This window comes from Poecilia formosa, unplaced genomic scaffold, assembly GCF_000485575.1.
Source record: "Poecilia formosa unplaced genomic scaffold, Poecilia_formosa-5.1.2 Scaffold25, whole genome shotgun sequence".
Classification (NCBI taxonomy): domain Eukaryota; kingdom Metazoa; phylum Chordata; class Actinopteri; order Cyprinodontiformes; family Poeciliidae; genus Poecilia; species Poecilia formosa.
In genome coordinates, this window is record NW_006799964.1 from 1,168,551 (window position 1) to 1,194,825 (window position 26,275).

At 37.2% G+C, this 26,275-nt stretch overlaps 2 protein-coding genes and 1 long non-coding RNA gene across 11 annotated transcripts in view; 1 reads left to right on the top strand and 2 right to left on the bottom strand.

Moving 5' to 3' along the window:
* Positions 1–7,827, bottom strand: part of nipbla (NIPBL cohesin loading factor a) — a 27,858-nt gene extending 20,031 nt beyond the window's left edge. For 5 of the 9 annotated variants that reach the window (XM_016669469.1, XM_016669470.1, XM_016669468.1 and 2 more), the window contains exons 1-8: positions 7,442–7,827; positions 5,904–5,978; positions 4,134–4,283; positions 3,756–3,921; positions 1,857–1,957; positions 1,652–1,763; positions 1,308–1,465; positions 26–174 (exon numbers count right to left, since the gene is read on the bottom strand). In XM_016669469.1, the coding sequence (XP_016524955.1) occupies positions 26–174; positions 1,308–1,465; positions 1,652–1,763; positions 1,857–1,957; positions 3,756–3,921; positions 4,134–4,197 (750 nt within the window). In that variant the 5' untranslated portion in view covers positions 4,198–4,283; positions 5,904–5,978; positions 7,442–7,827. The remainder of the gene's footprint in view (positions 1–25; positions 175–1,307; positions 1,466–1,651; positions 1,764–1,856; positions 1,958–3,755; positions 3,922–4,133; positions 4,284–5,903; positions 5,979–7,441) is intronic. The other 4 variants (XM_007548046.2, XM_016669472.1, XM_016669471.1 and 1 more) reach the window with 2 other exon arrangements.
* LOC107835811 (uncharacterized) lies at positions 5,585–11,230 on the top strand. Its single transcript, XR_001661634.1, has 2 exons — positions 5,585–5,615; positions 10,340–11,230. It is a non-coding gene; the product is annotated as an uncharacterized LOC107835811 (long non-coding RNA).
* On the bottom strand, positions 11,103–23,307 carry slc1a3a (solute carrier family 1 member 3a). The gene is made up of 10 exons (XM_007548050.2): positions 23,150–23,307; positions 22,424–22,751; positions 21,782–21,919; positions 15,017–15,221; positions 14,418–14,460; positions 13,054–13,322; positions 12,723–12,956; positions 12,432–12,626; positions 11,765–11,899; positions 11,103–11,513 (listed from the first exon to the last, which is right to left on the bottom strand). Exons 2-10 carry the CDS (start codon positions 22,605–22,607, stop codon positions 11,306–11,308), a joined length of 1,611 nt encoding a protein of 536 aa, XP_007548112.1. The 5' UTR covers positions 22,608–22,751; positions 23,150–23,307; the 3' UTR covers positions 11,103–11,305.
* Positions 23,308–26,275: the final 2,968 nt, after the last annotated feature.

Below are 26,275 nucleotides of genomic sequence, written 5' to 3' on the forward strand. Positions count from 1 at the left end.
ATCCACAATTTAGAGTCAGGCATACCTCGTTTCCCAGCCGCTGCACAATATTCATGTAGTCGTCCGTACCGTGCCTGTCTGAATGGTGATTGGGAGCATTGGATAGCTGTCCCGATACTTTGCCTTCTTGGATATTCCGTATCCCACCTGGCACCATTGGGCTTGCCACTGAAGCTGAATATATAAAGAACAAAAATTAGCACATTTCTATTTCCTGTCACAGGATTAAATTTAGGGTTATGACAAAATTATACATCTCTCAAATTTACTTGAGCATAAATATTTATTGTAAACATGTTTGATTTTAATGTAAGAACAGATTTAATGAAATCTAGCAAAATGTCCAAGTCATTATAGTTGAAATAGATAGATGTATTGCACTTATGGTGCAATACATCTATCTATTCCAGGGGTCACCAACTCCAGTCCTCAAGGGCTACCATCCTGCAACTTTTAGATTCATCTCTGCTCCAAAATGTCTGAATTCCCTCACCAGCATTCATTCCTCTCTGCAATAGGCTGGAAACGAGGAGTTTATTTGATCCAGGTGTGTTTGAGCAGAGACGCATCTAAAAGTTACAGGATGGTAGCCCTCGAGGACTGGAGTTGGTGACCCCTGATCTATTCTATCTTATTGTAAAACGTTTCTTTGGTTTGAGTTGACAACCAGTCTTGGTTTCTGATTCTGAATTACAAACAACTCAGTAAAACTGTTTAAATTAAAGATCTACAGCCTTAAAGTTGGAAATAATTGTTCATCAGTCTTGAAATAGTAAAGTTCTCAAATAACATTCTAAATAATAAAATCCTAAAATTAAAAAGGTGGAAAAGGTACTAAAATTATTTGACATAAATCACAAGAACAATCTAAAAGCTGCCTGAGGTTATGTAAATAACAGTCTTAAATGTGCGTCATTAATGAGAAAATGTCCCAATTATGACTAACATTTTTCATACGCATTTAATAAAACAGGAGAGTTTCTTTAAAAATATGACTAATTTGAAAAGGCATTTTAAGTTTAGAATCTCTAACAATGATGATGTTTGTCTGTCACAACTGACTAGAGATACTGAGATACAAAATTTTAAGTTCAAAAAGTTAAGTATTTAAAATTGAAATGTTGTTTTCCACATGTTTCAGATGGCCTAAGATAAAAATAAAAATACTTTAACAGTGACTGACATGTGCAGTTTGAAGTTTAAACAACTGTTCTTTTAATGATAAAATGCATACAAGCATTTTGCACAAATCAAATTTCCACATTCCAGCGCCCACGTGCGCGCACATGAACATGCAACATGCTTACACATTTGTTGGTGTTGGTTGTAGCTGGGTGGTTGTTGATGGGGATACTGCTGTATGTAACCCGGTGCAGGGCTCTGAGGAGTGTAGGGGCTGGGCACGGGACTGTTCTGCTGACCTATGTACCGACTACTGGAACCCGACTGTGGTCCCACAAACCGGCTGGATACAATGAAGAGCAGCAGATGGAAAATTGGGGAAAAAAAAAAAAGAGAAGAATAGTCAAATTAATGAAACTATTTTATGTGACGTGTGCTATTTTGTATAGCGATTAAATAACAGTCCTTGTAATACTACCTTTCAAGATTGAACAGATAATGACCAGGTTCATTTTACAATTAAACCCACCTTGATGGATTGGGAGAAATTGCAGCCGGTTGGAAGTTTGCAGACTGTGCAGGGCTGTGCATGGAGTTTTGGGTGATCTTAAAAGGTGGTACCATTGGTTGCTGCATAACATCTGTTTAAAAAAAAGTATAATATTGTTGTTAAAACCATGAACAATAAAAATAATATTACATTACAATTTCAATCATTTTTTTTCCCCCCATACTTTTCTCCCTGAAGATGCCAGGGCTCCTGGCCAGCATGGTCTGCAGCAACAGTGGTGCGTCTCCCTCTGGCTCATCGCTACCCAGGTTATCCTTCAGTTCTCTGAAATGTTGCATTAATATCAGACAATGTTCAAGTAAACTGCCGTGTGGGAAAATTAATAGTAACATGCAAAAAAATTAAAATTGACTGCTCACAGATTTGAAAACAAAGTAAGGGAATTTTACCAAAAGCATTACACATTACTGGGATCTGTGTGTTGCTGAGTCACAGAACACATATTAGCATGACAAAGCGACAGAAACAAAGCCAAATATTTTCAATAAATCTTACTAAAATCTAGGACCGCCACATCAACTATAATATTCCACTAACGCTTTTAGTCAGCTTTTTTATTCATCTTTTTTGTGCCTTCTTCCAGCTTTAAAACCAAACAGGAACAATTTTTCTCAACACAAATGTTAATTGTGGAATTTTTTCACCTATTTGTTCAACACAAAAGAGCAGCAGAAGGTAAGAGCCACACAGAGGAACCTTATGACTGATGAAGATGCTCTTTAAAAGTAAACACGTTCTCTGTATGCTGAATCTTACCTTTATTAAAAGTTTGCAGGAATATTTAGACAAGAATCCTGAACTGATCAACGACGTGTTCATGTGCTGATATTTGTGAAATTGACAGTTACAACTGCAACCAACAATTACTGCTGTTCTTTCCTTAAAGCTGTTTCTGAATGTATTAGATACAGTAGGCAAAAAAGACATTGACAAAATTTTACTTCAGCCTGTTTTAAACACATTTAACTACACTGATAACATCAATATCACAATAAATAACATTTAAACCAGACAAATTCATAAATAATCACTAGTTAACAAATACAAATGACAGAAATCTCACTCCCTGTTAAAGCATTTAAATAAAAAGGCTTAAAAACAAGCTGCACTCAGCAATGGCATAAGGTCTATTTTTGCTTGTTTCCAGTTCAGTCTCATCACATTTGACCTTCATTACATGCTGCACAGTCAAGGTTTTTATTCTTAAATGCATAATAATAAGAGCTTATTTGTATATATTTTTTGTTCATCTGGACTAGGGGCTTTATACCTTCGATCTACTTCAGACCTTAATGAGTCTTCAGTCTTGGTTTGCATTTTTCATATTGGCAGGCAGTAATTGTCAGATATGAGTAGGACTGTTTACAAAAAGACAATTTCATTTTGAAATTTTGAAAGAGAATTTGCCATTTCAATTAAATAATAATAATACATATATTGTGTCTAATTTTAGATTGCTGCACATATAGAAGCCAAAACCATATCTCTCTATTAATGTCTTTCTATGGACCTTTCGACAGAAGGAAATAAACATCTAAAAATGTATATACCTTTCTAGTCCTGTCCAAAGCTCTAATTGTTCCCTTTTAATGGGAAATATTTAATAACATAATAAAATTATGAAGTTAAATCTGGACAAGCTGATGGCCAGATCATACACTGGAATGTATAAATTATTGTATAAAAATGTAACACATTTAACAGTTAAACAGAAAAATAATTTTAACCACAGATAAACTGAATGTTCTTATACAATATTTGCATCCTGCAAATTTAGCAGCAGTGAAGTCATTAGCATCTGTTTGTATCATCTCTGTTAAGTGTTACAACTCCACTGAAAATAAAATTGTTTCTTACACATATTAATTAGCAGCATAACAAGACGAAGCAAACGTCTTTTCAAACCAGAAGCAGAATCTAGTCTCGTCCTGCCATGGTGTCTCAACTTTCAAGCCATTTTATTTAAATGTGAACCTCTTCCAGAAACAGGCTTCTTCCAGTTTTCATATCGTTCTTTTCATCATGTAACAATATTAGAGGTCAAATCATTTTATACACTCACATGTGCTCTGTGGAGACCTGGTTAAGGCCATGGGCTAGTTGGGAGGCCAGATTCTCATCCCGACACCCCAGTAGACGGTTAACTTCCTCCGCTATCCTCGAATTGAACAAGAGGCTCTTAGTGGTGGTGGCAGGTAGAGGGGAAGGAAGCGGCAGCTGGTTCAACACTGGGAAGAGAGATAAAATGATTTCAAAGACAAGACGAAGAGAGGAAAGAAATAAGGAGCCCTACAGGTCATGCAGTTTTATGGAAACAAAGTAGAGAAAAAAATAAAGACAGCATAAAGTCAAAACCGAAAATTTTGTAGACAAAACTTTTTCCTCACATGGTCGCACAAACTTTTGACAGTTTTTTGGTGTACAGCGTGGGGGTACTTACAGTCTGTGAGGCTAGCGATCCCAGCAAGAGTGGTGATGGGAACATGGGGCATATCCCCATTCATGCTGAAGGTGAGGGCGGGGGAGTGTGTTGATACACAGGTATATCAGGGGGTCGACGGACAACACCCGTCCTCACATCTCCTGGCACCTTGAAGAGGACGTGGTTAGAGTGAGAAAGAGACAAAAACAGAAATCAGTGAGGAGCAGAAGAAGACACATCTATTAGCAAAACAGAAATAGATTTCCAAAGCAGTTGTGGCTACTTAAAACAATTACCATGTATTGTAAAGTAATACCTGTCTGACCATTGACTGATAAAACATCTTTATGAACAGCGATGGTAGTAAATATTCTCATCTTCTGATTGATAAGCATGTAAACCGTAGAGGCCTGTTACTTTTATTTAAAAAGAAATTAAAAACTACAGAGATCTAAATATAGATTTTAAGTTTACAAAATAATCTACAACATAATCTTTAACCTTAAAAACAACATGTCTCTGTATTGGTAAATACTTGCTTATATTGTTGTTTGTTTCCATTTATACTGTGATTGTGATTCTGTTGGCATTTCCTGAGAAAATTAAAGTTGTTCTTCAAATCACTCATGTTTTTGTTTGTGTGACTAAGATGGGATTTTAGACTAATTAGCGCAAAATTAGATGAACAAACGCAATGTCCACACATTTTAATTGTTACCATTGAAAACCCATGTATGGAAAGCAGATGCAAACAAAACAGATGCACGTAAAACAGCACATTCTTACTTTTAAGGATGCAGCTTCTTGGTAGGTACAGAAGTCCATAAGTGTCTGCTCATGTTATAATGTAATCTTCTTAAGGTTCACTGTGTTTTGGTAATAAGACGAGTTATATGCAAAATATTGATGTGAACCACACATAGCTCAGCAGATTTTTTACACATTTGCATGTCTGATATAGCAATTAATTAAGAGCTCTGGATAAATGAGATCCCCTTGTTACATCTGTACATTATTTTGCCTCATAGATTCTCCCGACTCTTTTGGTAGAGCTGCATGGCATAAGAAAAACACAGGATTTGCAATAATTCTTGATCAATGTCTCAATGATGACATGTCTTGTGACAAATAAAAGACTGATGCTTAACGTTAATCTCTAATTTAAGTTCTGTTGCAAACACAGAACCCAGATAGTCATTTTTTTTTTTTGCAGTTACTGAAAAAATATATATTCAATATTTCCACCCTATTTAACAGCATGGTTTTATTGAATATGTTAAATCTGGCTACATATGCTGTTATGAGAGTAAAATGATTTACTTTTGGTAATGTAAAAAGAAAAATTTCTCATGAGTGCAATGCCTTCCTAAATTATTGCCTGCAGCATTAAACAACAAGAATCACAAAATGCATTGTTTGTATGCAGTGCATAAAATGCATGGTAATTATGCAGGAAATACTTATTGGATTGAGCTGTTCTCTGCAATACTAAAATTATATGTGGTTACAGTGCCATAAGGAAACATCTGTGATACACCGTCCAAACCGAGCCTCAGGTAATTTACGTAAGAGGTAAGATAACGGCAGAGGAAAAGACATCACAAATTTGTGAATATTTAATGCATGCTTCAAAGGCTCTTGAGCTATTTATCATATTATGTATGATGCAAACATTTGCCTAATAAATGACTAAATAAATTACAAACTAGTATGTGCATTCATACTTCAGGCGGTCTCAATAATGACATACATGGCTGACACATATCTGATACAACATGACAATAATACCTTTTTAAAGAATCTCGTGCAGTCTCCGGTAGACTCACTGACATCTCAGATAAAATGTCCTGCACCTTCAGACTCCTAAACGGAAAGCATTTGTGTCAGACTTTCATCCGTCAAGTTGCACTTCATTCTTCACTGGGACAACAACATGCAAAACAACAACACAGCCTGCACCACTTCACATGCACTTATTCTTTGCAATGACACCATTCTTGCTGTCGTACAACCTTTGAGCCTGGAATGCAAAAACGTGCAGCGCTGTTAACCTCAATGTGGCACCCCTATGTCAATAACTTCTGAGGAAAGTTTTAGGTATAACTGAAGCCATATAAACCCATCACCGCCCCCAGAGACACGGAGACAAGAGCGTACGACTGAGATCACACACTTCAGTTTACTCGGAGCAGAGTCTTGCTGTGCACAAGCTAATTGTAACGGAGGGTCAACAGACGGATAATGCGAACTGTACATCAGTAGGTGTAAGCGTTAGCATGCTCAGTCTGTGTGGCTTTCCCCTGCACGCAGGGGCTTGGCTCTAGGCTGACAGCTGTGAGACTGACAGGCAGGAGGCAGCACAAAGGAACAGATGCACTGTGATGGTGGCGGCAGCAGTAGGGAGGGAGGGGGCTGCATCCTCCAGAAGCAAACAGTTACAATTCGCCTCTTGCAAACTAAGTAGCTGAAAACCATGCTCTGCAGTTTTCGTTCACAACAAAAACAAACTCCAACGGAAAAGCAGTCACAGCTTAGACAAAGTAGGCTGCACTCAGTCAAAACCTCCCCAATCAGACTCGTATCCAAAGCCACCACTAGCATAGTAAAAGGGTTCAAAAGAAAACAACATCACAAGATGTAAAATAATCTATGCTAACTTCAAGCTCGCGTTAGCATCTATTTTAACATTTAAATTTAAACTAAATAGCCCAGCTAAAGCTCCATACAGTCCTATAAAAACGACCGTCGTTAAACTGCCGAGAAGTTCTTGACTGTTTGGATCTTATACGCAAAGCCTGAAGCTACAGTAAAGCGAAAAAAACACTATCTACGGCAGTAGTAATATCTGCTAAAAACAATTGTCGTGTTTTATTACCTAGCTAGTTAGGCTAACTAGCTCCAACTGTTTTTAGTTGGCTTCCAATGCTGTTACTTATTTAAATAGAAGGGGAACCCGATTCTTAATATTACAAATATAAGGAAGCGCTGGTCGCGGGTTGTTAAATGTTGGCCTATTTTCACTGAGCTCGGAGGAAAAAAGTGATGGGTTTGAAAGTACATGTACAGGCAACTGCGGGGATTGCAATTCCGTGGCAACGGCCCAATCCTCGGGCTCGACAAATGACATCCAGTGAGGGCCGTGCGCCTCGGCAGAGCAAAAACACACCTAGCTAGCTTGGCTAGCTAGTTAGTAGCTTCCGTTACCTCCCGGTCAACGATTAACGACGCCGTAGGTGGTCTTGCAATAGAACAATTATTAACATTATTTTAAATAATTGCAGTCCCTAAGTGCTCTAAATAAGCATAAACTGCGCGGTAACATTTACCTTCGGATGTTGCGTTCAAAGGGAGGGCAATGTTTTAGCTGGGTTTGTGTCCGTATCTCTAGCTCCCCCTTTCTTCTCTCTCGCGGCTCCTCCAGAAGGAACTCGACTGGCTCGCCAGCTAGCCGACGAGCTAGCCTGCTAGCTATCAACAATAATCCGGGTCGGACCGATTCGTTCTTCTTCCGTCAGTCGAGGGTGAATGTTTCAACGTATAATCATGGGGAAACATTCGTTCTTCGGAGTTTCAGTCGGTCTGTGCCGACGTAAACAAAGTTGGTAGCCAATTTCGACCGTAAATGAGAAAAATGACGATTTTTGCGATCATCCAGAGGCTCTCCTCTCGTAGAACAAAATGCCGACCGGAAGTTCTGTCGTCTGACTGACCAAAGATCTCAGGAGTGACTCCCTCCATCGGCGCCAAACAAAATGCCATGTAGCTTTACATACATCATCCGCTAGGAGGCCCTGTAAGACAAGTTTGTCTTCTCTGACTCAATGTATCTATCGACACTAATAAAATGAAGCACCCGTTTGAATTTAACAAGCGAAATTAATGAAAGAGTTTATATTAATTTAATTTGGTTGTGTTTTAATTATTATTTCAAATTAAAAATTACGTACGTTTTAGAGGTAAAATAAGTTTTAATACATTATGCAAATTGCGACCAATTTTTGGAATACATTTGTGCAAAAAAATTAGATAAATTCTACCCCATTTGAGATAATTTCCCCAAATTAAGAGTTTTTATACACAAATAAATTTCTTAGTATTTATACTTACAGTTGAGCAAAAAAGAAGGTATATTTTATTAAACAAATGTACAAAAAATCTGCAAAATCAACAGTTCAAAACAACTTCATATTCAATTTCATTTCTAAATAAAAGCATAAATTTTGAAGAATCTTTTGAAATGTTTTAATATATTTATAACCTAGAATGAAAGATTCATTAACAGTTTCACAAGTGCAAGTCATTTGTGCACACAATTTGTGTAGATACATAGTATCCTATTTATCACAGCAGACATCTGTGGCTTATCAGACCAATGATTTATGCTGCTAGAGGTAGTTGAAAGGTGTGGAGGATATTTTCTTGGAACACTTTGGCATCCGAGCAGAGTTTAAGTGCAATAGCCTAATTGAGTATTGTTGCTGGCCACATTACTCTCTTTATGATCTTTGTTTACATATCTTCTGATGGCAACATACTGGTTTCTTATACATTATGAGTTCACTATATGACCTCCACAGTCATCAGATCTCAACCCAAAAGAGTGACTTTGGGTTGCAGGAAAATAGGAGGCCTGTAAATTATCGGAAAGGATTTACAAAAAGTGATGAAACAGTCAAAAGATTTTAGATTATGCAAAAAAAAGTGTCTTTAGTACCCAAACACCTCAATGTGTTTTTGAAGAAGTGCAGATGCAAAGCACTTGAAAAGATACTTAGGTGTTCAAATTTGAAAATACACATAATACAAAACTACACAGTTGTGGGTACTAAGAACATTTTGTATAATTATCTATAGATAATTATTTTCACTAGAAATACCAAGAATTTATTTTGAGTGTAGAAAATCAATAGAAGCTCTGAGTTCAAAAACAAGATTCTGATTGTGGCAAACTAAAAACGAAGGTTGTCTTGAATCTGTAATATGAGGTAGAGCATTGAATAAAATATCTAAATACATTATGGCTTACAAGTAGTTTCTCAAATGCATTTTGGGAAATCCCTTTTTTCCCTGAAAACTTATAGTAGTTTGATATTAATCTAATTCCTGGATTAGGCAAAATCTTATTTAAGTAGATTAAAAACAGGTACGACACTTTATGCTCTCTGGCCGCCAGTTTCTAAGGTTTAGTTTTTTTATGGCAATTTTCTTCATTTCTTTACAGAATATTTGATCAACATCTAGTTACCTCATAAGGTAGTTGAAGCTGCATCTGTTGGTTACGGTTTGTAGTAGAAATAAAAACTTCCAACTTGACTTGCTTCACTTTGTCTATTTTAGCTACTGCAACCCCAACTAAAACAGATAAAACCTAATTCAGCTTTGTTTTAGATTTTTCTTCCTTGTGATGAAATAATGAACATACTTCCAAATGATTTGCTCATTTATTTTTTTAATAAAAATATTTCATGCAAATCAAAACTACAGCTATCTAATCAAATATGTTTGCATGCGAATGCATGAGAAGAAGCATTTGTACCAAATGAGTCACCAGCAACTGTAAACAAATTAACCTTTCAATTCCCATAAGTGTGTAATCTAATTACAGATTGGTCATAAGGCTAAAGGAGAATGTAGTTACATCTTCTGTATTTATACAATCCTCAAGAAACACATACATCGCAATTTGAATCCAAAATTCTCTTACATATTTATCTACAGGTCTTCATAAAAGTACACTATTTCTGAAATAACCTTCTAAACAAAATATCTACTATGAAAATGCAAATCCATATATTCAATGAGTTGATAAAGAAACAGCAAGCCAGACAAATTAAAAATGCAGCTGAAAATGAATGTGTTTAACAGGGAGCACAGTTAAATCAGACAAAATCAGTATCGGCTTTTGCTGAGAAACACAAGCTAGAAAATAGTGCAACACAGAATAAAATCTTTTATATTCTGCCATCTATTTGCTATTCAAAACCATCCAAATCTGATGAAACGTTCATGCATTTATGTTGCATCATATTATCACATATTGAAAAAATAAACAAGCTGGTAATTTGAAAAACCAAATAGCAAAGTAAATTGCATACCAAGAAAGACACCGTTTTCATCTTTTAGATGCCCCAGATTTCATGTTCTTGTTTAATCTGAGAAATAAAAGCTTAAACATGTTTTCTACTAAACATCACTGAAGTCTTTGGATTGTTTACATGTTTGAGTAAAATTATGCTTTTTTTTCCTGTTTTATTTTTGGTTAAAAATGAATGGCTTTACCTCTTGGATTAATAATCCATCACATCCTAAGCGAAGTCAGGTAAATTGACCTTGAATATTAAAGGCTGAGTAATTTACTTGGCCTAGTTGACTCTAACCACTGGTTGAGGAAGCTGCATAACAAAAACAACATGACATCTTATTCCGGTTATGTGTACAAAAAATATATAGCTTCTATTACTACTACAGCTACACTTACTGCTTTGGTCAGTTGAGACCCAAAACTATACATTCCTAATTGTAGAACATACCGTACCCTAATAAATCTAAAATATGTACAAAGCAGTTAAAGCCACTTGTGCTTGTGCAGGGGTTTGAAAAAATCCCTTTTTCAACAAAGAGTTTGGTAAACCATTCTATTTGAATGGTATTTGACGTATTTCATTAGTTTACAGAGAGTAGTATAACTATATGTTAAGGTTGCACATAAATCAGCAGTTACTCAACAAAAAGCCTCAATCTCAAAGCAGTCATTACTATGTACTCTGAGCTGCGTACTTAAGTGTTTAAAATAACAGAAATACCTCCCTCTAGTGAATGATGTTGGTCATTACATCTAGCAAGTAGGAAATATGGAATGAAGGCCACAGACAGCTTAGTTATGTATCTCAGGATGGATCTTTGTCCTACACTGTAAAAAAAAATGTCTCTAATTTGGTGGTTAAAGTTTAGTTGCCAGTATTTTACCATAAATTAGAGACATTTTTTTTTTTTACATCAGAACAGCCAACATGACCATAGATTGTTTCCAGTCTGCAGGGTGTAAAGAGGAGCATCACACATTAGTGGAGCTTATTTGGCCTGAAATATGTTCAGGCAGGACATATAATTGCATTTAAAAATAACCCAAAAAATCCCTTCCTTGTGAGAATTCAAAAGGTCATATCAGAGAAAGGGTAGAAATCTCGCCACTACATTTTAGTGTCATCTGGAGTTGGCTTCTCATTCTCATATTCGTTCTCTGGGGAAATTAGATGGTATGGCTTTTTCTCTGGCTGGTCAACCGTCTGGTTGCCCAACTCTAGGTCATTGACTCTCAACTCGTGCCGAGACAAATGTTCTACGATGCCAGCTCCGATGGAGTCACCAAGGACGTTGGTGGTGGTGCGCAATCGATCACTGAGAAACAGAGAAAGAACATGAAAACAGTCATGAATGCAAAAACACGATTTCAAGATGCACCAACAAAAGAACATAAAACACTGCGTCCCTTTAAATAATGCCGAGACTGCAGGGCATATTCAAAATTCAATCAATAGGCAAACAGAGCAATTGCGATGTATAGCTTTAGTACATTTTGCATAAAATCTGCAACTTGTTAATTTGCCATTCAAAGGGAGTGGCTAAAGCCCATTCTCCTAGATACTTACAGGAACCAGTCAACAGCAATGATCAGTGAGATGTCGTCTGTGGGAAGACCTACAGATGTTAGCACTATGATCATGGTAACCAGGCCTGCCTGAGGTATTCCAGCTGCACCAATGCTGGCTGCCGTGGCTGTGATGCTGAGGAGAAAATGATAGACCCCAAAATATTATTTATCTCTTTTTTTTTCAGTAACCTTCTAATTTTGGTTGCTGTGGCATTTCTTTCTGATGGTGCTAAAGCAAAGGAATTCATATCCATTAAGCCTTTCCACAATTTATCACCCACAGCCAAAAATGTCAATGTATTCAGTGGGATAAGACCAACACAAGAGAATGATGGATGATATTAAATCTCTCTTTTGAAGAATAAATATATGCAAAACCCCCAAAGTTGTGCAGAAACAGTAGAAAACACACCAAACATGGCAGCAGCTATGACTGAAGTGAAAGAGGATTGTACAAAGTGTTGACTCAGAAGGACTGAATGCAAATGTCACACTTTTTAGATGTTGTTGTAGCACAGTTTATCAATCAAAGAGCCACAAATTTAGCAGATTTAGCTTAGTACATTTAGTTTGGGATAAAAGATTATTTAATTGAGTCCTGTTTTTTTTGTTTTGTTTTGTATTTTTGAACTAATATTGTTATGAGCAGCAAAATTTTGCAATACCTGATGGTGAGAATCTGTCCAAAGTTAAGGTCATAATCATTGACCTGTGCAATAAAGATGGCTGCCAGGGCCTCATATAAAGCTGTTCCATCCATATTTATGGTGGCTCCAACAGGGAGAACAAAACGGGTCACACGCTTGTCTACCTTGTTGTTTTCCTCCAGGCATTTAAAAGTGATGGGTAATGTGGCAGAGCTGTGTGAGAGCAGAGGGAGTAATAGGAAAAGTCATAAGACACAGTGAAAATGTTCATGAAGACATCTCCTCGTCTATGTCAGTAGAATCACAAACCTAGAAGATGTTCCAAGGGCAGTAACAAGTGCTTGCAGCAGCCCAGCAATGAATAGAAAGGGATTCTTTCTGGTAATAATGAAGTAGAGCGTTGGGAGGACTATGATGGCGTGGATGAGCAGGCCACTAATGACGGTTACTGTATACATTCCCAGCTGGCCGCCCATGGCTGAAATGTCATCCATCTCCACAATTTTACCAGCAATGAGGAACAAAATACCAACAGGGGCATACCTGAGGATAGCGAGTTTTACAAAAGGATTGAAACATTTCATTACATGTCATTTCTTTTTGATAATCCGTCTTTCTAGCTCACATTTCTAATACATACCACATTATGATGGCGACCAGCCTCATGATGGCCTCATTGAGGCAGTCAAAGAAGTCTCTGAGGGGTTGTCCTTGTTCCCTCATGTTCCCGATGATCAGACCAAAGCACAAGGAGAACACCACCAAGCCCAGGGCGTTAATCCCATTCACTGATCCTGGCACTGGAATCATCTCCTCTTGGGCTGTTTGCTGGCTGCCATTTTGGAGGAATATTGTGTCGTTCACCGTAACAGTCACATGGATTACTCTCTTGGCATAATGCGTCTTGAACTGAAGTTTAAAGAAAAACAAATGTGAGTTAATTAATTCCTGTTTTGGGAAAATTGATCTAAAAGTGTTTTATTTTCAGACTCAGTCAATGCTGTCTGGCCAGGACTGCGTGGTCTTGAGAGCGCCACAGTGCACACACAGGATCATTTGCGGCCAAAATGAATTTTCTATTGCTTATTTGCATGTCCAATCACTGGGTGCAGTGGGTCAGGGCTGATTGGCCTGGATTTAAAGCTTCTTGTTTATTTCAAAATTAAATTGCTATTTTGGTGTTTTTTAGGATTAATGTGATTCAGTATTTTACATAACTGCCTGCCTGCCCAACAGCACATCCATTCATCCATTCATCCTGCTATTTTACCATTTTGTTGTCCATATCTCTCAGAGTGCTTCCTCGATTACATGCGTGTATAAAATAGGAAATGAGAGTGGAAACTTGCAAGGATCTCAACAGCTAAAGTTCCCATCCAACTTTTGGAAACTCCCCTTTGGATAATCAAATAATGCAATTACTATTCATATCGTTTTCTGAAAACTGTTTTGATGGGATTTCTCTTTTAATTTCTTCCCGACTTCAAAATTTCAAGAGCTCAATTTCATGGAAACAAACTCAAACCACATCCTGCAAAATAACTTTAATTTAAATTTTCTCTGGCTTTGGAAAATTTTGTTATACTGGCATGTTTTAATAATACAATGTTGATATTGAAAGAAGGCATGTGGGCAAAACCTAATGAAAGAATACAATTTTTTTTGTCAAAAGAAATCTCCATCATTCAGAGAATATTTAATGGCTGTTCTCTGACATCTTGTTAAGTGATAAATTTTAAATATAATAATGCCAAGTTCGTATTATGTGACGCTTACAAAGTAAAAATGTTCACCTGAGCTTTCCGTAAGAAGGACATTTGTGATGTTGGATGCTTCAGAAGGAACATGAAACCAAATCTTCATCTAGAGAAACATCAACTAGTTCAGCTACACTGGTGAGTAAATATCAGTGTAACGTCTCTTTGAGTGGCCTACATTTGGATGATATAATTTCATTTCACTTCTAGAATATTTAATTAGAGAGATCGGAAAAAGAAAATATACCTGTTTGGTGCAAGCTTCCACAAGGTTTGGAGGAAACATATTTCTGGAGAAAAAAAATAAAAACAATAAAAAGTAAATATTTTAAAGAGTGAACCTGGAGCACCTGCTTTTCTGTGATAAACAAGTTCTTCTTTCGAAATAGTTAAGTGCTTTTGAACAATTTGTGTTTCTGAAAAGTTTCTAAATCTAAAAAGCAACAGTGTGGCAACTCCAAAGCGAGAGTAGGTCCTTTCATTTTCTTGCAGTTTTTTATTTCTTGCAAATAGTTTCTTTTTGTAGACACATGCACATTTTGTACAGATTTTCACTTTTCCCTACTCAGTTGCATGCTTTTTTAACCTGACATGCTATTTTAAATAACTGCATGTCATGTTCTTATGTTGTAAATTTGTATTTACTGTATAGTTTCTTCACATTTTCTGTTTCTATAATCCATTTGACTTTCACTTTGCTGCTGGTACACCTGAATGGATAAAAGATATCTCTATGTCCTTAGTCTATTTACAAGACAAAATGATCACTTACAACACATGTGGGTTTTGCTGCCTGATTTTTGGTGAAACCCTTTTGGGTTGTTTAGGAAGCACTGTTTTGAATACCTGATAAGATCCAGAAAGGCATCAGCAGGGCTGACCTGCTCTATCTGTTGCTGCTTGGTGAACTCGTCCTTGGATCCCTTTCCAGGGTGAATAATAAGCACCATGACTATACCGATGAACACAGCAATCACAGTTGTGGTGGTGTAGTAGATCACTGCCCTCACGCCCATTCTACCAGAAGCCCGTCTATCCAGAGAGGCGATACCTAAAGAGGACAAAATCATTCAAAAAGAAAAAAATGTTTTGTTTATTTATTTTTATTTTTTTTAATGTATTGCACAAAAATGTAATATTTCTGCCTCTGTAGGAGTGTGTTTATTCAGCAGCATATTTTTTCCCCCCACCTTTAATATGCCAAGTAGCGGAAAATATTTGAACATATAAACAATGGCAAAAAGTTGCAATTGTGTCTGTGTACTGTGAAATTTCATGTTTGTGAGTAATATCTTGGCTAAAAACAAAAAAAAAGCTGATTCTTATTCTGATAGCTTGCTTGCATAAGTGTACACACCCTGATACTAATATATTACCAAAAGAACCCTTTTGAGTCTAAAGAAGCATTCACTTTTTATGGTAGGAGTCTATCAGCTTATCTGTCACATTTTGACTTTACAATATTTTCCACTGCATCTTGCAAAAGTCTCAGATTGCAAAGATATACTTTGTCTACAGGCCCTGCAGGTATTTCACATATTTTGTTTTTGCAAAATATAGTTTTGTACTTAGACAAGGCCATTCCAAAACTTTAATTTTCTTCTCATGCAGTCATCTTTTTTGTTGCTTTGGTATTTGCTTAGACTCACTGTGCTGCTACAAGTGAACTTCCACTTCTTTTTCAATCTTATACAGATAGCAGAAGGTTTTGCTTTAAAACAGAATACTTTTGAGGTGTTCATAATTTGATTTACCCTGACAAAAACTCCAGTTCTCTCTTTAGAAAAACAACCCAAGATTTTGATGGTAATACCACCACATTTCCAAAGCATTTTGGAAATGTGGTGGTTGGTTTTGTGCCAAACATATGTATGAATCAAAACCAAAACTTAACCTCCATCTATACATCTTGGATTTTTTTTTTGAATTCTTCACCTAAATGTCACCTTTATGTAGTGAGATCCTGTTGATCTTCTCAAAATTATGTCTTAAGCTAAAGGAAATTTGATTCATAGCGAAATTAAATAAAAATATGCATTGACAAACAATTGTTTAAGGTTGAAAACACTAGCTGCAGAAATAGGTTATTTCAGTTTTTTTTACTTATTTCTCATCAAATAGATTTGTTGACTTATCAGGTTAATTATACAGCATTTACATCAGAATAAATGTTAACATTTAAAAATAATTTATCATAATCTCTGTTATATTTTTATTCTTTAGCACAAAAGACTGTAACTTAGCAGGGGTGTTTGACTTTTGAAAGCTGGTAGTAATTTGATTGTGATTATTAGTTACGCCTGCCCACCGCAATCAGAATAGCATTGATGTGCCGCTAATTTCAGTGCCTTTGTGTGTCCAGTTAGCCTGTGAAAAGGTTTGGTGATTACAGGGGGAATACACCCAACTGGATTATCATCTCTGACTCCGACAACAAAGAGCCACAAGAAACACAATCTGACTGCGACCTTTAATGCTGGAAAAACAACACCTGCTGCTAAATCCCTTTGGGGGAAACTAATAAAATCTGCTTTTATTTAGCAAATTCACAAACAGCTGCAGAGGTAAAATATCCAAAATATGGATCTTGAATTGTCATTTTGTCCACAAACCGAAGAAAGTAGTACACAATCTCTGCTTCTGCAAAGTCCGACATGTCTCTCTCTGTGTGTCATCAGTTTGTTGTGAACACAGTGTGCAGAGATGTTAGTTGCTGATTTCTTGGCTAAATCTAGGGCATTGTTTGTCCCTCAGAGAAAAGGATACAGGGAAAGGTGTAACTTTATGTACAAGTGATGTCTCTTTAATCCCTTTCAGCGCAACTCTTTGTTGTGTCTGGCAAAGTTTTTCAATTTAAGAACAAGGTTTACTACTAAATTTCAAAAACCTGAAGCAGACTGAGAGCTAATGGTTCTCACAATAAACCATCTGTAGGGACAAAGATGGAAAAAAAGGCCACGAAAAAAACCTGAATTAGGAGACAGACTGCTTTAAAATGGTTCAATTCAACTATTATCTTTCTTCAGAGTTTTCTAAGCAGGCTTTGTCTGTTTGAGAGATTTATGTATGCCTTTGTAGCTCTTTGATTCTACAGATGTTTGCTGAGACGTCTGTGGATTCCTCAGAAGGTCAGTGTTGTTTGAAGATCACAACTTTACTGCCTGCCTCAAGAACTTTGGAGTTTAGGAATGACTCAGTAGAGTGAAAATGATTAGAAAACCAATTAGAAGTATCAAACAGTATCATTAGAAAGAGTACAAATGTGTTTGGATGGACATGCTGCCCCAGAATTGGACCTGTTTGTTCCTATCACCTCATCAGTTTAGGACTCAGGCTTTAGTCTGTCTCTTTCTGATCTTCTCCTTCTCCTCCTTCATTCACTCATCCCCAGTTTTTTTCATCTCCTCTCTTTTCCACACCTCCTTCACCATCTCTTCTTTCAGGGTGCCTTTTTGCACCCCAGTCTGTTCTCCTCTTGTCTCTCCCCAAATCTTTTATCCCTCCTGCTCTTTTTTCTAGTTCTCTTTCATTCCGCGTTCGCTTTCTTCCCGTTCCCTGTCTGACGACCCTGGGAAAACTTGTTGACTTAGTCCACCCTCCACGTACTCACAATGATCTCCACACTGTTGTCCAGGCAACAACAGATGCAGCCTCACCAATTCAATCTTTTCAAAAGATCGAAAGGAACAAGATTGAAGGAGCGCAAGCTGAATGACTTTCTTTGTAGTTTGGGGGAATGCTCATCAGTCTGGCTCTGTGAGAGTCAGTGTGAAACACAGCATGTACAGTGCCTTCAACTTCCTCACATTTTGTCACGTTACAACTACAAACATTAACATTTTGGAAACTTTATGCAGTACAACACTAGAATGTGTTTTGTTATTTTCTGAATTTTAAAAGTTAAGACCTCATTTTGAATTTCAAATTGTAATATTGTATTTTCTTCTCTTCAGGCCTTTTATTTTTCTTTTTATCTCTGCAACATAAAAACTCTCTGGTGGTCTCCCATTATTCTGTAAAGCATTTAGTTTTCAGGCTGTACTGAATCAAGTGCGATGGAGTCAACTGAAATGAGAAGAAATAAAAATGCATTAGCAAACAAAGCTTCTTCGAGGTTCTGTTTCTCACTTAATGAGCAGACCACATAAGCCTCTTTCTCATAAGTCTCTTTCTGTTGTTCTTCCCCTCATCCGCCTTACAGCTCAACCCTCTTTACCTTCCCTCATTTCTTACCTTCTGGGGCCCCACTATATTCAGCTCAAAACACTGCATAGGGTCCCTCTGAGGTCCGCTCGAATGTTTTTAGGCTCACAACTCAGCTTCAGTTGTAGATCGAATCAGCTCAGAAGCAAGACATTTTCACGTGGGACAACTCTTTTCACATAGAAGCACTACTCAGAATCATGTCCTTTGGACATGTCATTGTAGAAATTGCAGAATTAGATTATTCACAAAGTCTTGCTCAATATATGAAAAATACTGCTGTTATTTCAACAGAGTGGGATTAAAGCTGCTTGGTTAATTTAGGATGGGGGAAAAAAAAAGATGAAGCTAAAGTATGTGAGATTATTGTTTCTGATCAAAACACAGTGGGCTGGCAGATTCATTATTTTCAGCAAAAATGTGAAAAAAAAAAACTAAACAGTAATGAAATCAAAAAGCTGCATTTTAATATAAACAATATTAAATTACTAAATTACAAAATTAAATTGATGTCCCTGATAAAAATTAATTAGACTTACTAGTGACTCTTTACTAATTTATATTTGTGACATCAGAAATATCTAAAGTTGATGAAGGTTCATCATTTTATTAACATGTTTATAGACTTTTAAAAATAACAGTTTTAAATCTTTAGTACTTTTGTCTTTTACACTACTAACTTTTACTGTAATGACTCTTTATTTTAGTTTAGTGGTTATTTTTAAATGGCGTCTCCTCATATTTGATAATCATCAGCTGCATGATTTTTCATCAGAGGATGTAGAAATGATTAATCTAAAGAAAGATTTAAACACAACCTACCCATGGACATGGGAGTGGATACACAATTTTCTAAAGATTAAATCAAATATATGCTCCATGCAAACTCTTATTATGCTAAAGAAAACATTTTAAGATCCTGATGTTAAAGAGACAGTAATATGTAGTTTTCAGGCATATAGTAAAATTTCATAGCACAATCAAGTAAGTATGTTGACTTCAGTAGTTATAAAAATGCTATATATATTACCTAGAAGAAATTAGATTTTGTAATTTAATGCTTTGAAATTGGGCTGCTGTCTCTTTAAAAACTCCTGCTCCTCCTCTATTAACCTGATGCGCAGTTAATTGCAGTTGGCTAGTCTGAAGGAGCTGAGTAGGGGAGTCACGAGGGAGAGCCACTTGGAAATTGCAGCCCTGAGGAGGAGCTGTGCCTCAAAGGTAGTACTAGGTCTACCTATTTTACACAGCTGAATTGGCAGGAGATTTAAGGCTTTCTCAAACATACATGAAAGAATCAAGGTAACACTCCAAGTATGTTACACAGGTTATAGCATTATAACATGCTGTAAAGCTCAAAAAGAGTGGATTTTACATAGTACTGCACCTTTAAATACAATTGTGGCTCTGGATGACAATTTTAAAATGCTACTTATTATTATAACCTTTGTTCTGTTTTTTTTCTTCATGTCAGACAGCTTTTTTCACTATAATTTGATTTTTGTTGGTTTAGTAAATCAAATACTGTAGGTTTTGACAAACTATGAGTTACAATTTATTTCTTAACACTATTCGGGGTACATTATATTCCTCCTAGGATGCAATCCATTCATTAATTTGAATATATAGCATTTGTTAACTCTCTAAAACTGGAATAATTACTACTTTAAAATCACAATAATCAAAACATCATTCTGTAATAATTACTCCTAATTGGCCTTGATGGACAAAGGAAAACAGCGCTTGAAGACAAAAGGAACTGTTGTAGTAATGTAACTGCTGATAATGTGTACTTTTCTGGAAACAGAGACAAACAACCTGGAAACTGAACGACGTACTTCTGTGATCTCCACACGTTGTGGCTGAGATCATGTGTTGTGAACAAATCAGGATGCTGATGTTATGCTCTGCTGTAACACAAAGCCGACTATTATAAGATGCGTCTGTGTCATCCCCACTGAAGACCGGGCTCTCTCCCTGTCAGTCACTGCAAAAGCCGCACATTTACTCCTGCAGTATTTGTCAGTCAGGGTTAAGTAAAACTAACCACTGGCTGCATCCTGGCACTGTTGGCCAGGTGATTATACAAGTGAATACAATTTCTCCTTCCAAACAAACAGCCCACGATCCATAGAAATCTCACCAGGACGCCTTCTGTTTTTGCTGTTCAGAAATACTGGTCCGACTGGGAAGGGCTCAGAACAGCACCTGGGTAACGTACATTAAACACAATAGAATAACTGCTGTTGTTGCATCCGAATCAAAGCCATTATTAGGTCAAACATGTGATTCAGAACAGAACTGCAAGTCAGCATGTTTGGATGTCGCTTATGAGCTCATCCACCTTGATAGCAACAAAGCATGTTGGCTTACAAAACATATGGCTCACTTTACCGCTTGTAATGTACTTATAGATCGGTGGAGCCGCAGAATAATAAACAAGCAGGCATCTGTGGTGTTTCACAACAGAAGGGCTTCATCCAAAGACAAAGCTCAAAAGTCAAAGAACGAAATGTAAAAGGAGTTGTTGACAGAAACAGTGTTAGAAGACGAAGGGGGAGGATTTTCTAACGACAAAATGAGAAGTAAGCTGTGGAGTCATGCAGAGGAGACACAGAGAAGGTTGGATGAGAGAAATACAATACCGTTAATACGAGGCGACGGAGGAGCATGTTGCGTTGTCTTTAAGTTGTGAGATAAAAAGGTTAAACGAAGGACCGTGGGAGTAGATCTGTGGATGTGTGTTACTGAGTATTTAAACCAGGTGCAGTCACGGACAACACTTTTTACATTAAACAAGCTTTGAGGGTGATCAGTTTTACTACATTAACATTGAGATGCTGGTAAAAAAAATAAAATAAAAAAAAAAGGATCAAATGAGTGCAGCACATGAAAAAAACTATTAATACACCATTCAATATCTGTCTCTTTTTCTGTTACCTTTTTTCTTATTTATGTAAAATAAATAGCTTATTTATTTATTTTTCGAATTTTTCGAACCGTGGTTTTCTAATTTTATTATCCGATGAAATGAGATGTATTTAGTGATTTCAGCAGGGTGGATTGTTCAGTCAGCTTGTTAAAATAACACAGACCAGGAATGTGTGCCTCATCAGACAATGGCCCGGATGGCTCCCTAGCTGGTTAACATTGTTCTAGTGTCACTGTTGATGTGCTATGTAAAAAGAAGGCATTTTAAATATTTTGTCATCTACCCCATAGTGTACATGCAATCTTTTCTTTTTATGAACTTGTGTTTCTTTTCCACACTAAAACCTTTTTACTAATACAAACAAGTCAAGATATAACAAGCATCCAGCAACACTTCCAATTAGTTTTTTCTTGTCAAATGAATGCACGTCCTCTTTCTGATCCAACTTGTTGTTACACAAAGCTGTTTTATAATACCTGTGATAAGACTCGAGACCAGCAACGGCAGCACCAGCATCTGGAGCATTCTCATCAGCAGCTCTCCAGGAAAGGAGAAGTACTTCACTTCACGGTAAGACAGTTTGTATGGACGCAGAGAAAATCCCAGGATTATGCCTGCAGGGAGATCAGATGTGGAGGAAAAAGTGGTAAATTATGATATTCTACTCAGGACCAGAAAGAGTCGAGCAACAGTGTTCAACCAGAACAAGTCACATGTCTATTTCTATCCAATTAGTCAATTGTTCACTCCACCACAAATATATTGACAGTTCCAGCTGACAGATTGTGAAATCTGACAAACATCCTAAATTTAAATCTGACTTGGTGTATTTCTAGCTGCAGATGTCCCTTGCTTTAGTCGGGTCAGCTTCACCTCCTCCTGGGCAGAAGTCAGGGGTCAGTAGAGAGAATTCAAAGGTCAGGCATGGGGTCAAGGAAAGACTAGTCTGTTAAATCCATCAGCGCTGACTGTGTTAGGTCTTTGGTCCATTATGTGGGGAATTTTTACAAGGAATGATGAGGTCTCACTTGTAATTAATTAAATTGCTCAGAGAGCCCAGAACATAAACCATTCAGTGGTCCAAGAGAAAAGCAATCCCTAGACAATTTATTCCTTACCTGTAATAACAGCAGTGATGGTTAGAATGACAAAAGCATTTTTCATTAAGAACCCCTTCACTTCGTCCTTCTTGATGTTCTCCACTCTCTTCTTGGCGAGCAGCGACCTGGACTGGATCCCGGCTCGGATTTGGTGAAGACCACTGCGGCTCCTCTGTGGATTCTCTCCATTGCTTTGAGTCATATTTGTGGCTGGAATCTGCAGAGCTGCTGTTCACAAGCAGGCCTTCGCAGTGACGGAAACACTACAGATGCGCTGATGACTAGGTTTAAGTCCTGTTGCTCCCGAGTGTCACACCTCTCCTTTGGTTAAAGGATTAGTAGTTACCTGCTCAAAACAATGACGTAAATATCAATGAAAATGTCACAATGCGACACAGACAAGAAGTTTTGTTAGATGAAACATGGAGCAAGCACAAAAACAAGTTATCTGTGTTAAATTACAACTTTTCTGACTGCTGTTGTGTCTGACAGAAACAATCTTAAAACCAAGACAGATAGAAATCCGGTGTATAAAAGATGTTTTAACATCCAAGTCAAGACAAAACTGCATTCTGAGTGAAACACCAGCATTCTACTGGCAGCTGTAAAGAATTTGCAAACTTCCTTTTCTGCACACACGTGTACAGTTTGGCTTAGACAGGCAGGTCAATTCAAAAACAGAAGCTCTGCTTCTGAGTTATACAGTAGATGATAAAATATGGACACAGAGGCTATTTTCAATACCTTTAGGTTTGAGCAATAAGGTCCTCTGGAGCAATGTCTGAGTTTTCCAGGGAAAAGGTCGGGTTTAAAGCTTGGATCGGTGTGAGAGGGGTCCTTTGGCTATGAGCAGACTGTGCAGCCAGCAATGAAGAGATATTCAGTGGAGAAAGAGAGGGGTGGGGAAAGGGAAGGAGGGCTCAGCGTCAGGGATGAGGGAACGAAAGAGCCAGTGAGAAAATGGAGGCGGTGCCCTCGCAGAAAAGTGGTAGTCACTGAGTCGCACAGCGTGGGCTTGAGGGGAAATGGAGGGCGGGGAGTAGGCAGCTGAAAAAAATGAAATAAGGTAGAGGAGGGGTGTTTTTCAGGCGGAGGCAAACTTGAGGAATAATGAGCTTTTCAAAAAGAAAAAAGAAAAAAGAAAAAAGGACCTTCTTGTGTTCTTCTGTCTCTCTCAGCTGTCCTTTGAGACAGTGGTTTTTTTCATGCTTCATAAGTTCAGCCTGACCAGGGGTTCCTGCAGAGAATGAGTCAACATAGTAAAACAAACCCTATCAAACAAAACGGGGTTGATTAGCAGTGTGTTGTGAAAGTTGAACCATGGGATAGACTGTTATAACCAAGTGGACGGCTCTCAATTAGAAGAAAAATAGAGGCTTTGCAAATATTTTTGCAAGTAAAATCTGGTGTGACTAGGATATGGATTTGGCTGACTGTGATTAGCAAATAAACAGCGTAATTAAGTTCAAAGAACAGGGGATGAAGTTGTAGAGACATTAAACCAAGGTGAGCTTAACTAGATGTAATAATAATGCATACCACCATTTGTAATGTGTAAAAAAAAAAGAATAAATTTAAAACCACTTAGACTATTCCTTCTGCTTTTATGTGCTCTAATTAATTTATGTGGGCCTGTCAAATAACACCTAAGTAAGATATACTGACAATTTTATTTGTAACAGATGTGAAAAAGTTCAAAGGGTGTGAACTCTTGGAAAGCTCAATGTGTGTATGATGTTGGAACATCTCCGAGAAGTCAGCAAAATGTGGCCTTTCAGTACATTTCCTCTATACAAAGTCCTGTTGGTGTTTACATAAAAAAAAACATCTGTGTAGAATTTAGTATGGTAAACTAAAAAGAGACAGCAAATATTTGCCAATTGCAAGTGGGGCAACTGGCTAACTAGCTTCTGCCAAGAAAGCAACGTCATTTGTACATCATGCTTCATGGAAGTTTGTAGAAAATTAGCAGAGTGCAGTTACACTTCATGTTATTTAAAACAATGGATGCTTCACTTCCTACAAGAGTATTATGCAATGCATTGGTATTTATTCTGGCAGAAAAATCCACCAAATGTAAAAAGATCAGTTTTAAATAAACAGTGGGTTGTTATGTGCACAATTTTTCACCCGAGTTGTTTTTATTAACTTTGTGTGTTTCGAACATGAGGAAAACCCGCAATATGACAAAAACCGTGGATGTATGCGTACTGATTAACAAAACAGGATTCATTAAAATTAGAAGATTTTTTCTCTCTCTTTGCTTTGTGTTCGGATCAGATTATTTAGATGCGCTTTAGGAAAAGGAGCTGCACATTATTACAGTGTTTGGTTTGAGTTAGTTTGAGGAAAATTCCAAGTGGAGCTGCAACATGTTTTAAATTATGAAAGAGTCTCCCACTGTGATGTAAAAAAAAAAAAAAACCTTTCAGATACAAATTGTGGTCTCAGAGGCCTTGAAAAGCTCAGGGGAATAATACTTGTGATAAGCAAGACTTTGCTTCTCAATATGTTTTGTAGCAGATAGGCAGACACTTCATACTTAACTTCAATACTTAACTTATATGAACAAGTACAATGAGTTTCAAACTTTCTTTGTCAAGTGTGATTTCCGTAATTCATGTAGGACTATAAGGGTAATTCGACCGTAAGATGGCAAATTTAACCAGCTTCATGTAACAGGGAAACGGTCCCAAAATAATAGGTTAAAAAGATGTTAAGTGTCAAACTTTTTCATTTGATCCTTGGATATAAAGGATCACTTTAACTTAGCTAATTTATCGAAAGGTTCAATGTAGGATAATGAGTAACAGCTCTCATACCTTATGTCAGCATGTCATTGTGACTTGCAGATTTAAATTTGTACAATTGGCTGTGTAATGATCAAACATTGACTCTGCCTCTCATGTGAGATTCTGTCTCAGTACATCCCAGAAATCAACAACCAGGCCACTTGAGCAGGTGTCTATCACAAGCCTGGCATTCGATAGACCGATGAAACAAAACAAACAAACAAACATGCCACCTCTTCTGTCATGGTGGTGATTCTGTGTAGGGTGATGTGCAATGCTAGTTTTCAGCCTCACAGAGTATTTTGCATCGTCTTCCTCATATTTGTTGTAAACCTACATGGCTGCTGCCAAACTATAAAGCTAATATAAGTTCATGCAGGGGACCCTGCCAGTGGCTGAGTTAGAATTGGCTCTCTAAATAATGCACTCATTGCCTGGCCTGCTAGTTTACAGTTATTTCACAGTCAATACATTTCAAATGAGTGTAAAAAAACAGGGATGCTTTGAGATGTCAAAGCCACAGATATTGTTTTACATCCATCTCTCTAACTTTATTCCTGGCCTATCATCTGTCTTCTGTGGTCTTTATAATGCCGTTTCTTCTCTAATGTTCTCCAACAGAGCTCTGAAATGAAAACTAAAAAGACAAGATTGATCTGAGGGTATGCGATTGTTAGGAGATAGTTCATATTTAGACAACCTCTAAATTCAACAATGAGAACAAACAGAGATAAAATCTTTTTTAGGCAGTGAAATTATACCATAGTACAATTAGCTGTTGGTTAAATCATCATTCAGCCGAGACTCCAGGGTGAGCATTGCTGGTTTTGAGCACAAAAATTGATTCCTGTTTATGAATGTCCTTGACATGTAATCTATCAGAATCCCTGTCTATCATCTCCTGGGTTTCAGAAACCCTGAACGGCTTCTTTCAACACTTCGGCTTTAGCCCGAGTCACATAGAATGCAATGTCTGATGTTATGTTGTCAATGCTGCTGATCCGATTTTTAAACTTGCTGCTTTATTTGTTTGGACAAAGAGACAACAATGAAGGAAATCGAGGATGATCCAACAATT

Excerpts from the sequence above, each read along its gene's own strand:
- slc1a3a (XM_007548050.2), bottom strand. The coding sequence starts at position 22,607 with ATGACTCAAAGCAATGGAGAGAATCCACAGAGGAGCCGCAGTGGTCTT. Across the intron at positions 15,222-21,781 it reads GGTCTCGAGTCTTATCACAG|GTATCGCCTCTCTGGATAGA; the intron begins GTATTATAAAAC and ends TGTCCTCTTTAG. Across the intron at positions 13,323-14,417 it reads TGGAAGCTTGCACCAAACAG|TTCAAGACGCATTATGCCAA; the intron begins GTATATTTTCTT and ends TTTAAACTTCAG.